General features: G+C 37.0%; 1 protein-coding gene across 1 annotated transcript in view; it reads right to left on the reverse strand.

The window, feature by feature from the left end:
- Positions 1 to 674: 674 nt before the first annotated feature.
- Positions 675 to 22,341, reverse strand: part of LOC101890189 (hormone receptor 4) — a 35,452-nt gene continuing 13,785 nt past the window's right edge. The window contains 5 exon segments of the mRNA XM_059118641.1: positions 675 to 3,358; positions 5,899 to 6,020; positions 6,140 to 7,603; positions 7,682 to 7,830; positions 7,905 to 10,554. Of these exon segments, the coding sequence (XP_058974624.1) occupies positions 1,067 to 3,358; positions 5,899 to 6,020; positions 6,140 to 7,603; positions 7,682 to 7,830; positions 7,905 to 10,554 (6,677 nt within the window). The 3' untranslated portion in view covers positions 675 to 1,066.

Genomic DNA, 22,341 nt, shown 5'->3' on the forward strand with positions numbered 1-22,341 from the left:
TTGTTCTTGTGTTTGTTGTGAATATGAAATTATTGTGTATACGATGATGCTTGAAATTAAATTTATAGTTATTTATGTAAATGATGATTAATTATAACAATTAAAAAACACAGAAAAAATACACATACATATAGTTTGTTTTCATTTAATAATAATTCTTCTTTGCAAGTAAAAGAACGAAAAAAAACAAAAAATAAAAAAACAAATGTTTAAGCTAAAAAAATTGTAATTTTAATAATATAAAAATATTATTTGGGATTTTTTTCATGTTTTACAGAGAAACAAATGTTGTTTTTATTATTTAATAAAATATAAAATATTTTCTTTTTGTATATAGCAATAATTAATTAATAGGTTTTGTTTTTAACTTAATAAAACTTAGTATTTAAGCAAAAAAAAAAAACGACATTAAGCTACAAAAAAGTCCATAATTTTGTATAGTGTTGTTACATTTTGACTTATTATTAATAATAGTAATAATAATAATAAAAATAATATAAACAAAACAAAAAATAGTAAATGTTGTTTTTATTATTTTCTGTTTTTTTTCCTTCATAATGATTGACCTTAGCCTAAAACAGACATAAAGAAAGTAAAATATATTTATAAAAAAAATCATCTTTGTTACAAATTTAAAAACAATAATAGTTTTTTCCTTTTTTTTCATTCTTATAATAAATGACTTAATGGCTATAAAAAAATACAAATTGCTTATAAATTGTTTAACTTTATAAACAGAAAAAAATGTATATTCTTTGTTTTAAATCTTTATATTTAATAAAATAAGCAAAGCGAAACAAATAATTATAATTTTGTGTGTGTGTGTGTTTTTCTTTTAAATATAAAAACAAGGTGGGAGTGGGTAACAACAAAGGGGAGTTATTCTTTTAAACAAATGGGAAAAGGGGTTGCTTAAGCCACTTTTATTTATGTATATATGTATATATATATAATTATTGTTTCTCTATAAAATAATAAAAACTTAGGAAAAAAGGTTTTCTCTTTTTTGTTTTTGTTGTGTCTAAAACTAATTAGGTTTATGTTTTAAAAAATATATATATGGTTTTCAGTCCTCAGGTAACAATGTCTCAAAAACAACAACGGTAACAGCTGTGGGTGTGTTGGTATTGCTGGCAATAGTAGTGGATGATGTTGGCGTGGCTGATGAGGGGTTGCTGGTTTTGGAATTCATTTGTTTCAAAACTGTGCTGCCCGTTAGGGGCTGGCTCAGGGTGGCCTTTAAAATGTTGCTATTAAAATTCGAACTCTTTGGGGCCTTGGAGGTTTTATTTAAGTTCAAGCAAGGACTAGCAGGAATGGGGGTAGTGCTCAATGCGGTGGATGATGATGATAGAGAAGTTGGTATTGTGGCCAAAGTTTTAGATGCTGTAATGGTAGATGCGGTTTGTGCCATGCTCATTGGTTTACCAAGAGATGGCACGGCAGTCCTTAACAGTCCTCCCATAGAACAGGAGGTAGCTGTTTGTAATGAAGATGCAAATGTTGTGCTATTAGAGGAGGAATTGGAGGAGGAGGGAGGTGGGGTGGCAAAACATGTGGGCCGGGATTTAAGATCCTCCTTTTGGGCCACATCTTCTGTTTGGGTCTGGCTGGTGACCAGTTGAGGTTTGATGCAGGGGATTTTAATGGATGTTTGTAGACTACTATTGCTCGCGTTGTTGCTGTTGCTGTTGCTGCTGCTGTTGTTTTGTTGTTGAACACTGTTGCTGTTGGTATTGTGATTAGTTTTTTGTATTATAGAAGAAGCCGCCTGATTGTTGTTGTTGTTGTTATTATTACTCATCTTAGTGTTGTTATCAATTATAGATAAATTAATGTTGTTGTTGTTGCTGCTGTTTTTCATATTAGAACCTAAAAAACTAGTTAAATTATTATGATTTGTTGTAATTGCAGTAGATGGTGTTGGTGTTGATGCCGTGGCTGCTGATGTTGATGAAATATTTAAGGTGGCCAAACCAGTAGCCATAGCTGCAGTTGTGGGCATACAACTACTATTGGCTGGTATTACTGTTGTTGCTGCCGCTGCTGCTGCAGTAGTTAGAGGCGTCAATGAAATGCTGTTGCTGGAGGCAGTGGTGTTTGGTAGAGAAGTTACATTGGCAAAATTCAATTTCTTAAAAGGCAGGGTACACATTTTCCGGGGCGCCACTTGGGGCACAACTAAAATATGCTTAGCTGCGGATGCGGATAAGTCTTGTTGCTGTTGTTGCTGCTGCTGCTGTTGTTGTTTTTGTTGTTCACGTTGTGTTGTTATTTCGCTAAGGGTTGCCAATGTAACTGCAGTCTTTAGAACTTGATCGGGTGTACGAACATGTAAAGTTTTAGCTGATGCCAATGACGGCGATGATGATAATGATGATGACATTGTGGATGCTGTTGAGACCGTAGACGTTGCTAATTGTAATGATGAGGCAACATTTAATGTTGCTGGACGTTTGGACATCAATGCTGTTTGTAAAATTGATGTGTAAGTTGTTGTTGCTGGTGGTGGGGGTGGTGGCCCAGAAGTATCTGTTTCCATTTCCTCCTCCATTGCTGTTGCCTTGGCCAAACACAGCAACGATTCCCTTTGTTGTTGTTGCTGCTGGTGTTTTGGATTTGGAGATTTCTCCCGCTCTCCCTCAGCATCATCGTTATATAAAAGTCTTTTATTTTCTTCACTATAATAGGCATAGGATTTCAGTAGAACATTCGGTGCCAGATGTGTCGTAGGAGATTTTGCTGACACCGTCTTACTCGTTCCCATATCTCTTAAATCCTGCGCCGGCGGCATACGAGCTATTTGCTCGGCTGCTGCCGTTAAAGTTGCCAAGGTATTGGCTGCCCCTGTTAACAGAGAAGTCTTTAAAATCGATGTTGGTTCCAACAACTGAGGCACTGGTTTCAAATGCACCGCATTACTTTCGTCTGTTTCCATTTTTTCCATCACATTATCTCCCTCTTCTTCGTCATTTTCTGCCGCTTCGCTTGTATCCATCATCTCATATTCATCATAATCTCTTTCGATTTTAATCTGTGGCATTTCCACAATGGGCAAACATTTGAATTGATACTCTTTATTCGTCTCTGGCAAAGTAGGACCTTGCGTCGATGCTTGCGTTTCATTTCGTAGCCGTTTTGTTTCGGCATTAAGCTCTGGTTCCCGGTTTTCATTGTGTTCATTTGTTCTTGTTGTTGTTGTTGCTGTTGTTGTCGGTATAATGGAATAAGGCGGTTTTTGCTCGGCAATTGTCAATAGACCACGTTGAAGCATTTGCTACCTTATACTGGCGGAGTTCAGAACAAATGGAACGTAGAACATCTTACTTTCCAATAATAGACTAGCAGCAGCTTGGATCTGGAAATATTAAAAAGAAAAAAAAAAACAATTAAAATGGGATCAAGAAAGTAAAAAATGTCTGTTATTTATAACAGTTATTTTATAAGTGTTATACTGGAGAAATATTGTTATATTCTTCTTCTTTACATTATTTTAATAGAGAGCTCAATATGCCAGATTAATACATTAGATGTATAACAGTTAATAGTAAGTGTTATACCGACGTAAACTCCTATTATCCTAAACAAATAAAAAAGCTGCTACGTTCGGCCGGGTTGAATTTTTAATACCCTCCACCATTTGGAGGGAACTTGAAAATTTTCATAAAATTTCCGGAAACTACCACTTAGATGAAAACTGTTATATGGAGACTATACGAAGACGCGGGCTATACGAATACGTGGACTAGCATAGACAATTTTCTGTCAAAGGCTGTAGTACCCATTACGAACTTAAAATACGAAATCTGAAATAATTCCGGTAAATAATAATCATCAAAATACCGAATATCGGGAGGTATTGTTATATGGGGGCTATACGAAGACGTGGACCTGCATACAAATATATTTTTGCACAGGCTGTAGCACCCGTAACCAACTTCGAATACGAAATTTGAAACAATTCCGGTAAATAATGTCGCTGTAATCATGAAAATGCCGAAAATCGGGAGGTACCGTTACATGGAGACTATGCGAAGAAGTGGACCTATTTACGAAATTTTTTGTCATAGGCTATAGTACCTATTACGAGCTTCAGGTACCAAATTTGAAATAATTCCGGTAAATAATGTCGCTGAAATCAACAAAATACCGAATATCGACACCTACCGTTAAATGGGGGCTATGCGACGACCTGGACCTACATACAAAAAATTTTGTCGTAGGATTTAATAAACATTACGAACCTTAAATATGAAATTTGAAATAATTCCGGTAAATAATGTCGCTAAAATCATCAAAATACCGAATATCGGGAGCTACCGTTATATGGGGGCTATACGAAGACGTGAACCCACATACAAAAATTTTTGTCACAGGCTGTAGTACCCATTACGAACTTCAAACACCAAATTTGAAACGATTCCGGTGAATAATGTCGCTAAAATCATCAAAATACCGAATATCGGGAGGTACTGTTATATGGGGGCTATACGAAGACGTGGACTTGCAAGAACAATTTTCTTTTTCAGGCTGTAGTATCCATTTCGAAATTCAAATACCAAATTTAAAATAATTCCGGTAAATAATGTCTCTGAAATCATGAAAATACCGAATATCGGGAGGTACCGTTATATGGAGACTACACGAAGACGTGGACGTGCAAGAAAAATTTTCTGTCTTAGGCTGTAGTACCCATTACGAATTTTAAATATGAAATATCAAATAATTCCGGTAAATAATGTCTCTGAAATCAGGAAAATACCGAATATCGGAAGGTATCTTTATGTGGGGGCTACACGAAGACGTGGACCTGCATACGAAATTTTTTTCCAAAGGTTGTAGTAACCATTAAGATCTCCCAATACGACAATTGAAACAATTTCGTTAAATAATGTCGCTAAAATCATCAAAATACCGAATATAGGGAGTACCGTCATATGGGGGCTATTCGAATACGTGGACTAGCACAGACAATTTTCAGCCATAGGATGTAGTACCTATTACGAACTTTAAATACGAAAATTGAAATAATAAATAATGCCGCTAAAATCATGAAAATACCGAATATCGGAAGGTATCGTTATATGCAGACTATACGAAGACGTGGACCTGCAGAGACAATTTTCTACCATAGGTTGTAGTACCCATTGCGAACCTCAAATACCAAATTTGAAATAATTCCGGTAAATAATGTCTCTGAAATCATGAAAATACCGAATATAAAGAGGTACCATTACATGGGGGCTATACGAAGACGTGGACCTGCAAGAAAAATTTTCTGTCTTAGGCTGTAGTACCCATTGCGAACCTCAAATACCAAATTTGAAATAATTCCGGTAAATAATGTCGCTAAAATCATCAGAATACCGAATATCGGGAGGTACCGTTATATGGAGAATATACGAAGACGTGGACCTGCAGAGACAATTTCCTGTCATAGGCTGTAGTACCCATTATGAATTTCAAATACCAAATTTGAAATTATTCCGGTAAATAATGTCTCTGAAATCATGAAAATACCGAATGTCGAGACGTACCGTTATATGGGGGCTATACGAAAACGTGGATCTACATGGCTCATTCAAGAGCTTAACCTGCTTACTGGTAAGCTATGCATGTGCGCAAAATCTTAGCCTTCTATTCCAATTCGTTCGAAAGATAGCGTGGTTACAACAGACAGACGGATAGACAGACGGACATCGCTAGATCGTCCTAGAATTATCCAGATCGCTATCCAGAATATATATACTTTGTAGGGTCTATTATAAATATTTCGAGGAGGGTATAAAAACCAAAACATTTAGCCTTAGCTATATTTCTCTTTGTAACATTTAACCTACTCCATTAATCTGGCATATTTCTCTCTCTCTCTCTCTCCGATCATATCGTATTACTCACCTCTGGTATATGAGACAACAACTCATTAAGGCGGGCTTGTGGATTCTGGGGCGATGAATGCTGTAAAAATGTACGCAATACTTGTATATAACGTTCCTGTATACTTTCCAATTCCACTTCTGCTAAAGTCATGAACGGCCACAGAAAATATATAAAAAAGAGAAATAGATTAATAAAATGTTGCTGCCGCTCTCTCTCACTCTCTCTCTCTCTCTCTGTCTATCTTACGGTCACAACTTACCTTTGTTCAGCAATATGTAGACCTTGAGGCAAACATATTCCTCCATTTTCAATTTGATTCGTCTAAACATTATCGTTATCTGCGTCATTTTATCCACCATATGACCCACATCCAATTTCAGCTGTTCCATGGCAATGGGCTGGCCCATCAGAGTGGTCAGACACGTTTGCAACGTGCTCAAATGGGCATTGACTTCGGCCACAAATTCGGGATCGTCTTTGTGTACTAAGGCAGGATGTGCGGTTATGTGCGGAGGTGATGTCGACGAGGCATGATTATTGTGATTGTGTTGTGTGGGCGAAGAGGAGGACGACGATGCTGAGGAATTCGATGATGCCGAACTACTGCTAGCCGAGGTGTTTGAATGGGCCGACGACGACGATGTTGTGTTTGCGGCCGCATTCGTGTGACGTTTGCCGTGCAACGCCTGATAGGCTGCTGTGGTCAGTATGAGAATCTCGTGCCATTTGTCGGTCAAAAGTTTGGTATGTATCTCGACTGGTATCTCCAGATAGAAGGGTAACTTTTTCGTCCACGACACCAGTTTGTGAACAATGGAGTCACCAATGTTGCAGAGCTTTTCGCTTATCTCAGACTTATCCTCCAAGAATTCGGAGAAGTGCGGCAGTGTGGCAATATCTTCCATGGCGTCACAGTCTATCAGAGTTTGGATCATGGACAGAGAATGCTCATATGAGATCTGGCGATCTTTGGAGGAGCTAACCGCTGAATCGAGCCGATGCCGCAGGTGAACAATCTCGCTAGGATTTGTGAGGGCAGTCTTTAGTATGGTTCCATTTACCAAATGCGAGGGTATTTTCATGGCAGTCTCTTGGGGCGTGGCAGGTCGTTGTGAAGCTGCTGAAGGCTGGTGGCCGGCGCCGGACATGTGGGGCGGCCCGGTCACAACAGAGGCAGAATGGCCGCCAGAATGATGATGTGATGTCTGCTGCTGGCCGGCATTGGCAAGCGGACTGTGCAGCGGACCACCGGGACCAGTCGCTGAGCCGTGCAGTGGATGGTGGGGCGATGACAAATGTGACGGAGGTGCTTGCTGCTGCTGTTGCTGCTGGGGTGGTGGTCCCAAGGCTGGCGATTGTTGTTGGCCTGGATGGTGCGGTGAATGCAAGGCCTGCTGTTCCTTGGACAGGAACATCGGCTTCATTTCACCGAGTAATTTGGTTTGTTGCTGGTGGGCTGCCGCCGCCACTGCGGCTGCGAATTGTTGCTGCTGCAATTGCTGCTGCTGTTGCTGTGGCATAAAGAGATGAGTCTGATGATGGTGATGATGCGGAGATAGTTGCGGCTGATGATGTCCCTGCTGTTGGTGCAGGGGTGAATGTTGTTGGGATTGTTGTTGTTGCTGCTGCTGTTTGTTCTTTTTATGTTTCTTGTATTTGACCTTGTAAAGGTTATAGACTGCACCGCTGTTGCGACCGCCGGGCATGCGATCCTCGCGAACAGCTGGAAAGGAGAGAGAGAGATAGAAACATTAAATTTTGCTTTGTAGAGTGAGACGTGTGACGGTAGAGTTTTGCTTACCTTGCAGAACCATGCCTTGTTCAATGCATTTCTTGAAACGGCAATACTGACAACGGTTACGTTGAGCTTTGGTTATTTCACAGGTGCCATCTGCCACGCAGGTGTAGACCCGGCGATTTTGCACCGTGCGTTTGAAGAAACCTTTGCACCTGGACGAACACGAAGTGGGAGAGAGAATTGCTTATTAATACTCCTTAGGGAAATCTTCTTGTTCTTTACTTACCCTTCACATGTTATAATACCATAGTGCAAGCCCGTTGCCTTATCCTCACATATCATACACACCAGGGGCTGGTCATCCTCATCCGTTGGCTCGTGGGGGTTGTCCAAACCCCGTCCCAAGCCGGTGGTATTTGAGCTGCCACCACTACCCCAAGGCTGCTGGGCTGCACTTAGGTTAAGGGCATGCAGTTGACCCGGCGGCAATTGGGAATAGTCGCCGGCCCACAGACGTTCCATGTTCAGAGCATGAGGCGTACGAAATGCATGTGGCGGCCGTGGCCGATTATCTTGAATGCGTGTCTGGCCCAGAGAGAGCAGCAGCTGGGCTGCCTCTTCATTGTTTTGCGGCGAAGGTCCTGGCGTATGCGTTGGTGTTAGAGATCCGGCTGATGGGGAGGAGGCTGTGTTCAGCGATGATTGTGATGAATGGTGTGACTGAGACTGCAGTGATGATGGCGGTCCACCGCCACCTCCCATTTGCTGATGCGTTAGATGATGCTGACCATGGTGATGTGAGTTGGGCGACTGACTCGCCGATCCTGCCGATGACGATGGAGCCGCTGGCTCATAGCCCCAGACCATGGTCCGGACACCACAACTTTCACCCATTATAACGGTTGGTGTGCCGCGCGGGGGAGTTTGTGATGGTGTCTGGGGGGACAGTTGTGACGTTGAGGAGGCCGACGACGAAGAATGATGCGGTGAGGGCGATTGTCCAGGCCCTCCCGGCCGTATGCTGCCCATGGGACCACCAATCACCTCCGGTTTCACACCATTTATGCGGGCATTCGATACCCAGACCATGCGCTGGGCTGCTGCTGCTGCCACTGCTGCAGCTCCAGGCTGCATTAGCTGAGGCAAACCTGCAGCCGCCGCTGCTGCCGCCGCCACCTGTTGCTGGACTTCGTTTTTGACACGAAATAAAATGGCTGCATCACGATTTGGATGTCTCAGCGATTGCAGAGAAGCTGGGTGCATCAGGGCCTGGGCCATATTGCCCAAGGCTTGAGGAGGCAGTTGGGGTGGTGGAGGACCCTGCTGTGGCGACGACTGTTGATTGGGCGATGCCTGTTGCATAAAATGCGGTGAGTGGTGTCGCTGGGGACCGCCATTGCCTCCATTGCCAAAGCCCGTTATATGGTTCTGCATGGCGGAGGGTTCCTTTTTGATGCGCATATGCTGGGCCGCCACATTCTGTTGCTGCTGCTGCTGGTGCTGTTGCATCAGATGCTGTTGTGGTGACTTGGAGGATGAGTGTCTTGAGCTGGGCGACATCGAGGCACTGGGCGACATCTCCCGTGTGGCTGGATTGTTTTGTCTGGACATGGCAGCGGCCTGTTGCAACAACTGCAGCTGCTGTTGTTGCGTCAGATGTTGCATGGACTGCGTCAGTAGGTGATGATGTTGTGGAGGAAACTGTAAATCATGAGGCGGACTATTTTTTCTCAGCTGCGGCTGGGTCAGCTGCTGATGCAGGTGATGTGTTGTGACAATGGGAGGAGGGGGATTTTGTTGTTGCTGCTGCTGTTGCTGATGATGATGCTGCTGTTGCTGCAGCAGACTGCTTGGTGTATTGTGAGAGGAGGCATTAGGATTACCAGGCAGTGGTGAGGGCGACAGCGTTGTGGTCGATGCACTAACAGCTGCGGAATATGGCGAATGTGGTGGTTGTGGCGGTTGGGGTTCAGACTTAATACGTGATGGTGTCACCAAGACGGTGACATGCTGTTGAGACTGTGTGGGTGTTTTACAACCCTGCTGCTGCTGCTGTTGTTGTTGTTGTTGCTGCTGATGGTAGGCCAGCATTCGAGTTGGCGATGCCAATATGCGTTCCTCCTTCACCGAACGTATAACACTCATACTGCTGTTGGGGTTTGTGCTGCCGCCACTGTGCATGCCATTGGCAGACATCAGCAGTGATGAACTGCTTGTTGTTGTTGTTGTCGTTGGCTTATCATCCATGGAATCGGGTGAGGCTCGACTACTGCCACCACCATTACTGGTACTGCTACTGGCATTGCCATTATTGTGAGGCGGTGTGGGTGTGGCCCGATTACTGGAGGGCGTCCTTCGTTCCGCACTATCCGCAGCTGCCATTTCTGTGCTCATGGGCGGTGATGTTCGAACGGGAGCAGGTGGTGTCATCATATTGCTGGCGGCCGTAGACGAGGCCGACATGCCACACGATGAATGGATTTCAGTCTGTTCTTGACGTTGTTGTTGCTGCTGCTGCTGCTGTTGCAATTGTTGCTGTAGCTGTTCATTTTTAACAGCAACGACCGCCGCAACAGCTTTTGCTGTTGCCACCACAACCTCGGCAGCAACTTGATGCTGAGGCAAGGCAGAGCTCGAACAGGTGGCAGGTGTTGTACTGGTGGTTGAGGTTAGAGTTGTGGTGGCAGTCAGTGTTACCAATGACATGGAGGCGGCCACGCTGCTACCAACTCCACCGCCACCACCACCCCCTCCCGAATCACACATTTTGGGTGACATGGGCGCCAAAAGATCCGGTGATGAGGTTGAGGTATCTGCTACTGATTCACCATCACTGCTGCATCTTGAATCGATTTTACGTCGTTTCAGTTTTAGATCCTGAAAAAGGCTCATTTTATCGAGCTCGCTGTAGGGGCCACGGCTCAGTGTCATAATTCCTGGAAAAAAAGAGAAGAAGAGCGGAAATGTTAATGGGGCATAAAATCAAGACAAAGTTTTTGTAAAGAATTGGTTTTCAATGGGGAGGAATGAAAAAATGAAGCGTATATAAATATATATAGGTATGTTAGTAATAGTTTATTATTTTTCAAACTGTGGCTAATGCGGATAATGACGCCAAAATTGAGATCCCCCTATTTTCGGTATTTTGATGATTCTAGCGACATTATTCATCGGAATTGTTTCATATTTGGTATTTGAAGTTCGATACGAATATTATGACCTATGACAGAAAATTGTCTGTGCAGGTCCACGTCTTCGTATAGCCTCCATATAACGGTACCTCCCGATATTCGGTATTTTGAGGATTTTAGCGACATTATTTACCGGAATTATTTCAAATTTGTTATTTGAAGTTCGCAATGGATACTATAGACTATGACAGAAAATTATGCGTGCAGGTCCACGTCTTCGTATAGCCTCCATATAACGGTACCTCCCGATATTCGGTATTTTGAGGATTTTAGCGACATTATTTACCGGAATTATTTTAAATTTGTTATTTGAAGTTCGCAATGGATACTATAGACTATGACAGAAAATTATCCGTGCAGGTCCACGTCTTCGTATAGCCTCCATATAACGGTACCTCCCGATATTCGGTATTTTGCTGATTTTAGCCACATTATCCACCGGAATTTTTTCAAATTTGTTATTTGAAGTTCGCAATGGATACTATAGACTATGACAGAAAATTATGCGTGCAGGTCCACGTCTTCGTATAGCCTCCATATAACGGTACCTCCCGATATTCGGTATTTTGATGATTTTAGCGACAATATTCACCAGAATTGTTTCAAATTTGGTATTTGAAGTTCGTAATGGATAATACAGTCTAACACAGAAAATTGTCTAGGCAGGTCCATGTCTTCGTATAGCCTCCATATAGCGGTACCTCCCCATTATCGGTACTTTGTTGTTTTTAGCGACATTATTCACCGGAATTGTTTCAAATTTGGTATTTGAAGTTCGTAATGGATACTATAGCCTATGAGAGAAAATCGTCCGTGCACGTCTTCGTATAGCCCCAATATAACGGTATCTCCCCATATTCGGTATTTTGATGATTTTAGCGACATTATTCATCGGAACTGTTCCAAATTTGTTATCTGAAGTTCGTAATATATACTAAAGCCTATGACAGAAAATTGTTTAGGCAAGTCCACGTCTTCGTATAGCCCCAATATAACGGTACCTCCCGATATTCGGTTTTTTGATGATTTTAGCGGCATTATTCACCGGAATTATTTCACATTTGGTATTTGAAGTTCGTAATTGATACTACAGCCTATGACAGAAAATTTTCTTTCCAGGTCCAAATCTTCGTATAGCCCCCATATAATGGTACCTCCCGATATTCGGTATTTTGATGATTTTAGCGACATTATTCAACGGAATTGTTGCAAATTTGGTATTTAGAGTTCGTAATGGATACTATAGCTTATGAGAGAAAATGGTCCGTGCACGTCTTCGTATAGCCTCAATATAACGGTACCTCCATATATTCGGTATTTTGATGATTTTAGCGACATTTTTCACCGGAATTGTTTTGAATTTGGTATTTGAAGTTCGTAATGGATACTACAGCCTATGACAGAAAATTGTCTGTGCAGGTTCACGTCTTCGGGAATTAGAGTGAATACCGAACCTAGTATTCGGGTCCATCTGGTCATCCGCCTACTATGACACATATTTCCCAAAATAAACACCTTTCTTATCCCAAAAAAAATGTTTGCAAATGTTTGTCATTCTTTTCCGCCGCTTTCTTGGGATTGCCTCATCATTTCCAATTCGGACAAGTAGCCTAACCACAGCAACAACAAGAAATAAAGTAAAAAAAATGCTGAACTCAAATCATATTGTTTGCTCATTTCATTCCATTTCTTTTATGTGTGCCACTATGGATTTTTTTTTCTGTGGATGGTATAAACGAATGTTTGGATAACAAATTTGGTCTAAGGGGTCTTTGAACTTTTCTTCTTTTCTTTTCTATAATTATCAATGTGGTTGTTGTTGTTGTTGCTGCTGCTGTTACTTTGGACGAATTAAGAAAGACCAGAAATATGTATTTCTTTCTATTTGTCTTTTTTTTTACTTTGTTGCTAGATGGAATGAAGATTTTTTTGGTTTGGTTTGGAGTGACTGACTTTTTGGAGTTGTGGAGAAATGTAAGACTGACGCACAAAATAACTCAAATGGAACGAAATAAATTTTGATAAGAGAAAGAAGAAATTTAAATGACAACATAAAAAATTAGGTTTCCCATTGGCTCTCGTTGGGCTAGAGAAACAAAGAAACGCACAATCAACATTTGTAGCGTCAAGCCAGATTTGGAGTTTGGTTATTGTTGGTGTTTTCTTGTGTCTTTCTCGCTGTCAGTAGTGAAAGTATGATGGATTATAATTGTTACCTACCTACCAAAACAAAAAGTTCCGTTCTTTTTGGTAGAGTAGGGAAAAAATGTTATACAGCTAGTATGACGTTAGAAATTACATATTTTGAAAGTTAATGACCCTAAAAATATATTCAGCATTGTTTGCAATATCAGAAATCGGCAGTAAATGGTACTTTTCGTAATTATAGCACATTCTCATATACTCTATACATAAAATACTCTCTCTCTCTCTATATATATATATATATATATATATATATATATATATATATATATATATATATATATATATATATATAAAATCATTGAATATACAGGGCGATATGAAAAAAATGCAACCAACTTCAGACTGCTGTCATTTCTAAGCCACTCATCCGACACCTGTTAAAATTATTCCAGTGACAGCTCATTATGTTGTTTACAAGCGTACAAAAGCATTTCGGTGAGAATTTTCCGGAAAAAAAGTTATTCGTAATAGAATTTAAGGGTGATAGTGTGATTTCTTTATATTTGGCTGGAAAACCACAAGTGGCTATCGTTAGAGCACTCCAGCATTTAAATATGAATAAATCTTTTGTGTCTCGTATCATCGCTTGTTACCGTGATACTGGTAGCGTAGCCCGACGTCAAGAAAGTGGACGCAAGAAAACAGCAACATCAGCAGAAATGGTTCGAAAAGTAAAGAAGCGACTTGATCGAAACCACTCGCGTGGCAGTGGCCGATAAATGGATCGTGAGCTAAAAATATCGGAATATTCCATTCGGCAAATATTGAAAAATGAACTCGGGGTAAAGCCATTGCTAAATTCTAAAAAGAGCAAGAACTTACACCGCAACAGAAAGAAAATAGACTCAAAAGAGTTGCTACGCTTGGCCGAAAGTGGTGAACTGCCCAATTTTCTCCGATGGGAAAACATTCGTTGTCCAGCAGTTTGTAAACAAGCAAAATGACCGTCACTATTTGCCAAAAAGGTCAGCTGAAAATGTGCACCTTCGGTTGGCTACCAGAAAGAACTCAAGCGCCGGCCATGGTGATGGTGTGGGCCGCCATAACAGCCGATGGTCGCTCTCTGCTCATATTAATCGACCCTGGCAATAGAATAAATGCCGAATATTATCGTGAAAATATTCTGAAGGGTGCATTAAAGCCTTGGTCACGCAAACATTTTGGCCGCAGACCTTGGACATACCAACAGGACTCAGCACGCGCCATCCAAGAATGGTTACAAAATGAGGTTCCTCGCTTCATTTCCAGCGCACAATGGCCACCAAAATCTCCGGATACTAATCCGTTGGACTATTGTGTCTGAAGTATTTTGGAAAGCAAGGTTGGCACTAAAAAAAAAAAAATACCAAAGTGTCGATCACCTCAAGCAAACGTTTCGCCGGGAATGGGCCAAAATACCGCAGCGCAACATTTGGGCAGAGTGTGACGGTTTCATTGGCCGTTTGAAGGCCATATTTCGTGCCAAAGGTGACCAATTCGAACAAATTTAAACTTATTTTAACATTTGATGCTATTTCCGACATTTTTTGCTTTCATTTAATAATAATTAAAAAAATGTAAAAATTATGGAGTTTTACATTGTTGCTGTTTTTTATCTCACCCTGTAATATATATCATGTGAGGCTGTTTGGGCTGTTGATATTACTATTATTGATACTATATTAGTGTGTAAGAATGTTTTCTGGATAATTTCCGACTTTTTTTGAGAGTATAACAGTTCTCGTAAAACTGTTATACACCAGAAAAAAGTGTTTTTGGAATATTTACAGGATAAAGAGATGCAACAAACACTTTTGCAGTAAATTGAACAAATATAACAGTTAGATGAAACTGTTATACAATATTATAATATGATATTTATATGATAAATATTATAATATGACATTTATTAATAGGTTAAAAATATATTGACATGCATTTTCTATGAGTATAACAGTATTTAAAAACTGTTATAACCTAAAGTATTCCAATAAATACAAATTATGATGGATAATGCTCTACGTCAGTAATACTCTATTTTTAAAACCATTGAATATGAGGGACTATTTGGGCTGTTGATATTACTATTAGTACGTAAGAATGTTTTAAGGATAATTTCCGATTTTTTTTGAGAGTATAACAGTTTTCGTAAGACTGTTATACACCAGAAAAAAGTGTGTGTTTGGAATATTTAATGGACAGACAGATACTACAAAAACTTTTGCAATAAATTTAACAAGTATAACAGTTAAATAAAACTGTTATACAAGGTTATAATATGTTATTAATTAAAAATATTACAATATAACATTTATTAATAGGTTAAAATATATTTCCTATTTAAAAACTGTTATAACATAAAGTATCCTTAAAAATAAAAATCCTGAAACTAGCCAAATGTACTATGTTATTAAAAACACATTTAGTTATTTCTGCCTATTTTAAATTTCTTCCAATCAATGAAAATATTCTAAACATTCCTCCAGACCATTTTCATCTAACTCATTTATTTCATACGTTTCATTTAATTTAATATTTGTCTAGCCACTATCTTTGTACGAGTACGTATATATGTCTGTTTGTTTGTTTGCCTGGCTTGTGTATCTTAAATAGTTTGATTTGATTTTAGAGGTCAACAGGAAAACAATATAAAATGCAAATTTTGTACTATTGTTATTATTTTTTGTGTCGTTTTCAAATCCAACGCAACATTTATTGTTTTGCATTCTATTCTTTCCTATATATTTCATTGTTGATATTGTCGTTGTTGCTGTAGTTGTCCGATCGTGTCTCTTTTAAACTAACTGAAAACATGTGCATACGATTCTATTAAGAACAACCAACCGGGCGGTTTTTGACGTATGTATGTATGTTAGCATCCAAACAAAAATGTATTCCTGCTTTGCGGAAATATTTATTAATATATAAATATTAGAGGCATGGGGAGATATAAAGTCAAAATCATGAAGCTTAGTTTGTTCCTGGGAGACGAAATTTATGTTTGAAAATATTCGATATTTTGCACGAAATATATGTATAATATATAAATTATTGCTACTTGAGGCTATATTTTCAATATTTTTGTAAATTAAATAATTTTTACAACTGTTATACCAGTAAAACAGTTTACCATAACTGTTATACACTCCCAAAAAAATAGGAAAATTGTCTATTGGAAATATTTTTGGCATGTTTTTGATGTATAACAGTTATAAAACTCCTTTGTATTTGGATTTAAATTATTTAACACTAATCTCTGTTTTTATTCTTGTATAACAGTTTACAATAACTGTTATACACGATGTTAAATGTTAAATAAACGCATTTAATTGTGTGATATATGTTTTTGATTACCACAACAAATTACGTTTGAAGAGTGAAGTCAAATTTATGGTTCAAAGTTGAATTGTAATGGAGTATAACAGTTATAATTAAGGATTTTGTGTGTTATTACAATAAAATATTGCTACTTGAGGCTATATTTTCAATATTTTTGTAAATTAAATAATTTCTAAAACTGTTATACCAGTATAACAGTTTACCATAACTGTTATACATTATCAAAAAATGGAAAATTGCCTATTGGGAATATTTTTGGAATATGTTTGATATATAACTGTTATAAAAATCCTTTATATTTGGGTTTAAATAAATTAATACTAATCTCTGTTTTTATACTTGTATAACAGTTCACTATAACTGTTATACACGAGGGAAATGTCAAATAAATGCATGAAATTGTTCGATATATGTTTTTGATTAACACAACAAATTACGTTTCAAGAGTCAATACAAATTTATGGCTCAAAGTTGTATTGTAATGGAGTATAACAGTTCTAATTAGCTATTTTTGGCTGTTATTACAATAAAATATTGTTACTTAAGGCTATATTTTCAATATTTAATAATTTTTAAAACTGTTATACCAGTATAACAGTTTACCATGACTGTTATACATTATCAAAAAATGGAAAATTGCCTATTGGGAATATTTTTGGAAAATGTTTGATATATATAACTGTTATAAAAATCCTTTATATTTGGGTTTAAATAAATTAATACTAATCTCTGTTTTTATACTTGTATAACAGTTCACTATAACTGTTATACACGATGTTAACTATTAAATAAATGCATGTTAGTGTGTAATATATGTTTCTGATTACCACAACTAATCACGTTTCAAGGGTCGAGACAAATTTATGACTCAAAGTTGAATTTTAGTGGAGTATAACAGTTCTAATTAACTATTTTGGGTGTTATTACAACAAAATATTGTCACATGGGGCTATATTTTCAATATTTTTGTAAATTAAATAATTTTTGAAACTGTTATACCAGTATAACAGTTTACCATAACTGTTATACACTATCAAAAAAATTGGAAAATTGCATATTGAGAATATTTTTGATGTATAACAGTCATAAAAATCCTTTATATTTGGGTTTAAATTATTTTTTACTAATCTCTGTTTTTATACTCACTATAACTGCTATACACGATGTTAAATCTATATATATAAAAGAAAGTTGTGTTAGTTACTACGCTTATAACTTAAGAACCGCTGGACTAATTTTAACGATTCATACAAATTCGGAATTGTCTCCTCTCCGAAAAGGATAATATCCAAAAAAAATCGCGTAAAAATGTGTTATATTAACATTTTCATTTTGACTTTTGAAATGTACAATAGTAATGTTTTATTTTGCATAATTTTTTTCCATTTTGACTTACTTTTTTCTAATGTACATTTGTAGTGTTTTTTTATTTTTTTTTTTTTTTGAATTCAAATATTAATACCAATTTATTTAATTGACTTGATTTCTTGAGAAATGAAATTGATGGCGAGTTACATGGAAGTGTAGTACCGAATTATGTGGTGGCGAAACGGAATAGATGATGTCGAAATAATTTAATGGAATCGAATTTTAAAATAGAAGTACATTCTATTGACAAACTATATAAGGATCTTTAAGCATTTTCTGTAAAAAATCAGCGAACAAGTTGAAGATATTTTCAATGTGTTATTCTTCTTTTGTCACTTTTTTTTCAATTTGTATTATCTAATTGAATTCAGTAAATTTTTTGTGAACAAAATAAAGAATAATTTTTCACTATATACAAATTTTCACCCAAAAATTAAATAAGTGGGAAATACGATGTTAACTGACATCTACCTTTCAACTCCAGGGCCGACATCGTGGTTCAGCTGGAAGATGCGAACACATTTGAACAAACGAAAATTACCGAAAAACCCTAATGGGGCTCATTTCAAAGCGTGGAACTACTTCTTTCCTGTCACAATAATCCGTCCAATGTACAATCAGAAAAATACCAAATATAAAGGGTGGAAAATAGTAGAGCGAATGGGACTCTTAGTAAGAAAAGAATTTCTATCCTTGCAGAAATTCTTCCCAAACATTCGAGATACCTTTAATCGCTTTTGCAGGTCATGATATCGATCATAACTCACGGATAAGGGTACAACCCGATTCCATATTTATATAACCATCGTATGATTTAAGTTTTTTTGGTGTCTTGGTCACTTTTTTAATATTTTGGACATTATTTGGCATATTTGTTTCTAAGGAGGTAGAAAACCTCTTCGCATAAAGTTTGAAATTTTCAGAGTAGAGCCCATTTTGGTCTTGACCATATTCATTAATTGATTTGGCTAAAAATTGTATTTATGCTACCCTGGGGTAGGGAACCATCATACAGATAATTGCTACACAGGAATTTATTTAAATAAAGTCCCCACAATGGAGTATCTCCAAGTCCACTTTCACATCTAATTGGTGGTCAGAAAAGAAAATTTTGTTTTCTATTGAATTTGTAACCCCCAAGAGAATATTGGTTGGGCCACGTTTTGGTATAACCCTTATATAAATGTATCCCTGATTTCAGCTGTGACCGTGGTCTTGGCCACGTTTTTCAACTGATTTGGCCATTATTTGCTGTATTTAGGCTACTTTGTGAGTAGAGAACCGTCTTACAGAAAAATGTCAACATACGTAAATATTTTGGTACAGTCCCCATATAGTCCTCAGGCCCGCCGATCTATAGTGATGTTTACCGATTGGCGGACAACAACGCGGGTATTGTTTAATCGTCATTGAATTTTACTATGAACAAGAACATAGACTTTTTGGGGACTCTAATGCGCAATTTGAGGTGCTATGGTAATGGGTGTAAAAGCGTAATTAACTTTGACTATTCAGAAATTATTTTGCCCTCCTTCCATAGTTATTTATTTCTATTTAGTCGAATCAATATTTATATTAAAATTTGTTCACCTTTATGAGCTAGATTTGTGAAATATTATGCTATGCTAAATTTGCATTAAAGACTAAAACTACGGGCCGGCAACGCGGACAAATCCGATGAGAAATGTGACAAAAATCGTCAAAATAACGAAATTCGAGAGGTACCGTTATATGGGTACTATACCAAAACGTGGACCATTTTCAATACCAACCATCCTATACACAGTACAAATTGTTCTGCTAAATTTTGAAGCTCTACGTCAAATAATATGGGCTGTATCGTAATTTAAATAAACAGACATACAGACGGAGTCTATGACGAACATTTAGGGATGTTACAAACGGAATGAAAAAGTTAATATACCCTCCTTTCCAAGGTGGGGGATATAATAAGCATTAAAGACTAAAATTACGGGCCGGCAACGCGGACCGGGCCAGCTAGTGTTAAATAAATGCATGTAATCGTGTGAAATGTTTTTTTAATTACCACAAAAAAATCCTGTTTGAAGAGTGAGGCCAAATTTATGGCTCAAAGTTGAATTGTAATGGAGTATAACAGTTCTAATTAAAAATTTGGGGTGTTATTACAATAAAGTATTGCTACTTGAGGACATATTTTCAATATTTTTATAAATTAAATAAATTTTTAAAATTGTTATACCAGTATAACAGTTTACCATAACTGTTATACACAACCAAAAAATTGGAAAATTGCATATTGGAAATATGTTTGGCATATTTTTGATGTATAACAGTTATAAAAATCCTTTATATTTGGGTTTAAATTAATTAATACTAAGCTCTGTTTTTATACTTGTATAACGGTTTACTATAACTGTTATACACGAGATAAATGTTAGATAAATGCATGTATCACACAATTTTATCTGTTTTTGATTACCACAACAAATTACGTTTGAAGAGTGAAGTCAAATTTATGGTTCAAAGTTGAATTGTAATGGAGTATAACAGTTTTACTTAATTAGTTTGGGTGTTATCACAATAAAATATTGCTACTTGAGGCTATATTTTCAATATTTTTGTAAATTAAATAATTTTCAAAACTGTTATACCAGTATAACAGTTTACCATAACTGTTATACACTCCCAAAAAATTGGAAAATTTGCATATTGGAAACAAATTAGGGTAGATATTAAATATTAGACACCTTGAAAAAGTTGCTTGTTGTAAACAAAAAATAATAGCATATATAAAAAGACGTATTGACGATAATTGTATTTCCAACAATTTTGACAGACAATTTAAAGTATTCTAAGAAACAATTAAAGAATTAAAATCTAATGTGAATGGCATTTGACAGATTTACGTCAATCACTATGGAGAATAAAAAAACTTGATAAACATATTTTTGACATTTATTATATTCTTTGAATGAATTGTGGGGGTATGGCAAAGGGGAAAAATATTGAATATTTATATATAATCATTAATAAAATATTATTTTATGTATATATTAATATCTATTTGTTATTATTTTCAAAAAAAAAATTCTCATCGACAGTTTTGTTGTTGTTCTCATTATAACTTTTTTTCTTTTCCTATGTATTTATATTATTATAATATTGTGTTTTGTCATTTTTGTTTTTCTTCTTCTTCTTCGTGATTTTGTGTTTTGCTAATTAATTATTCATAAAAAAGATTTATCTCATTGTCAAGGTTTTTCATGTCGTCAATTATGGTGTTTGGTGATATGTTGTCGGTTTTTGATATGTTGTGTTGGCGAATTTTTATTTAACGGAATTAATAATGATTGTTGTTGGTGGTGGCCACCACAAGAGTCGTTGTTGTTGCATTTTATTTTAGCCACAAGAAAAAAAGGTGTTCGAATTTGCTTAATCGATCGATAGATCACGTTTTGTTAGAAATATAACAGATACGCCATAAGAATCCCCAAAAAGATCGACCAGTGAAAGAAGTGAAACGAAAAATAATCAAATTTGGGCATGTGGGCATTATAATGACGCCACTTAATAACATTTAACATAGAATTTAAATAAATTAGTCTTTCTACGAAAAACCGTTAGAGCCGGTATAAATATGTGTTATAACGGATTCTTTAGACCATGATCTAGCAAAATTCTGTTTAATGTAAGCAAAATAAAACAAAATGCCTATAACTGTTATAATGTGTTAAAAAATCTTTTGAATTTTTCTCAAACTATTTTGCACAGACAGCTAATTTATATTATTTTTCGCTTCGCCATACTATAAGTGAATATAACTTCCGCATTTTGGATTAGTGGAACTATTAAAATAGTTCATGTTTAATTTTATTTTAGTTTTGCTTTGCTTGAGAACAACCAGATCCATGAAAGAAGAGGGTAGCTATTTAATTCATGTTCAAGGTGAATATCTAAAATTAAATTTAGACAATGCGTCAATATCGACTGATAAATTATTTAATTCTGAGACCAGAAGATCTGTTTTTAATGCCGGTAATCCTGTAACAAAATGATGGCTAAATATTAATGTGCCGAAGTCCTATATCGTTAGAAGACCAATGACAACAATTTCGAAGCATTTTTGGAAAATATAACACTTTTATATAACTGTTATACACACAAAAATCAATTACATATGCTTCAAGAATAGCTTTCGAACGAAATGAAGTAGATTGATAAAATTTTACCGCAGGATTTTTTTGAAAATGGGTCATGTACGTCCAAGTTTTGGTATAGCCTCCATATAACCGAACCCCCCGATATTAGGTATTTTGATGATTTAAGCGACATTATTCACCGGAAATGTTTCAAATTTGGTGTTTGAAGTTCGTAATGGATAGTACAGCCTCTGACAGAAAATTGTCTGTGCAGGTCCAGGTCTTCGTATAGCCCCCATATAACCGAACCACCCGATATTAGGTATTTTGATGATTTAAGCGACATTATTCACCGGAAATGTTTCAAATTTGGTGGTTGAAGATTTTAATGAATACTACAGCCTACGACAGCAAATTGTCTGTGCAGGTCTACATCTTCGTATAGCCCTCATACAACGGTACCTCCCGATATTCGGTATTTTGATGATTTTAGCGACAGTATTCACCGGAATTGTTT

The sequence above is a fragment of the Musca domestica genome, unplaced genomic scaffold (genome assembly GCF_030504385.1).
Source record: "Musca domestica strain aabys unplaced genomic scaffold, Musca_domestica.polishedcontigs.V.1.1 13, whole genome shotgun sequence".
In the NCBI taxonomy this organism is placed as follows: domain Eukaryota; kingdom Metazoa; phylum Arthropoda; class Insecta; order Diptera; family Muscidae; genus Musca; species Musca domestica.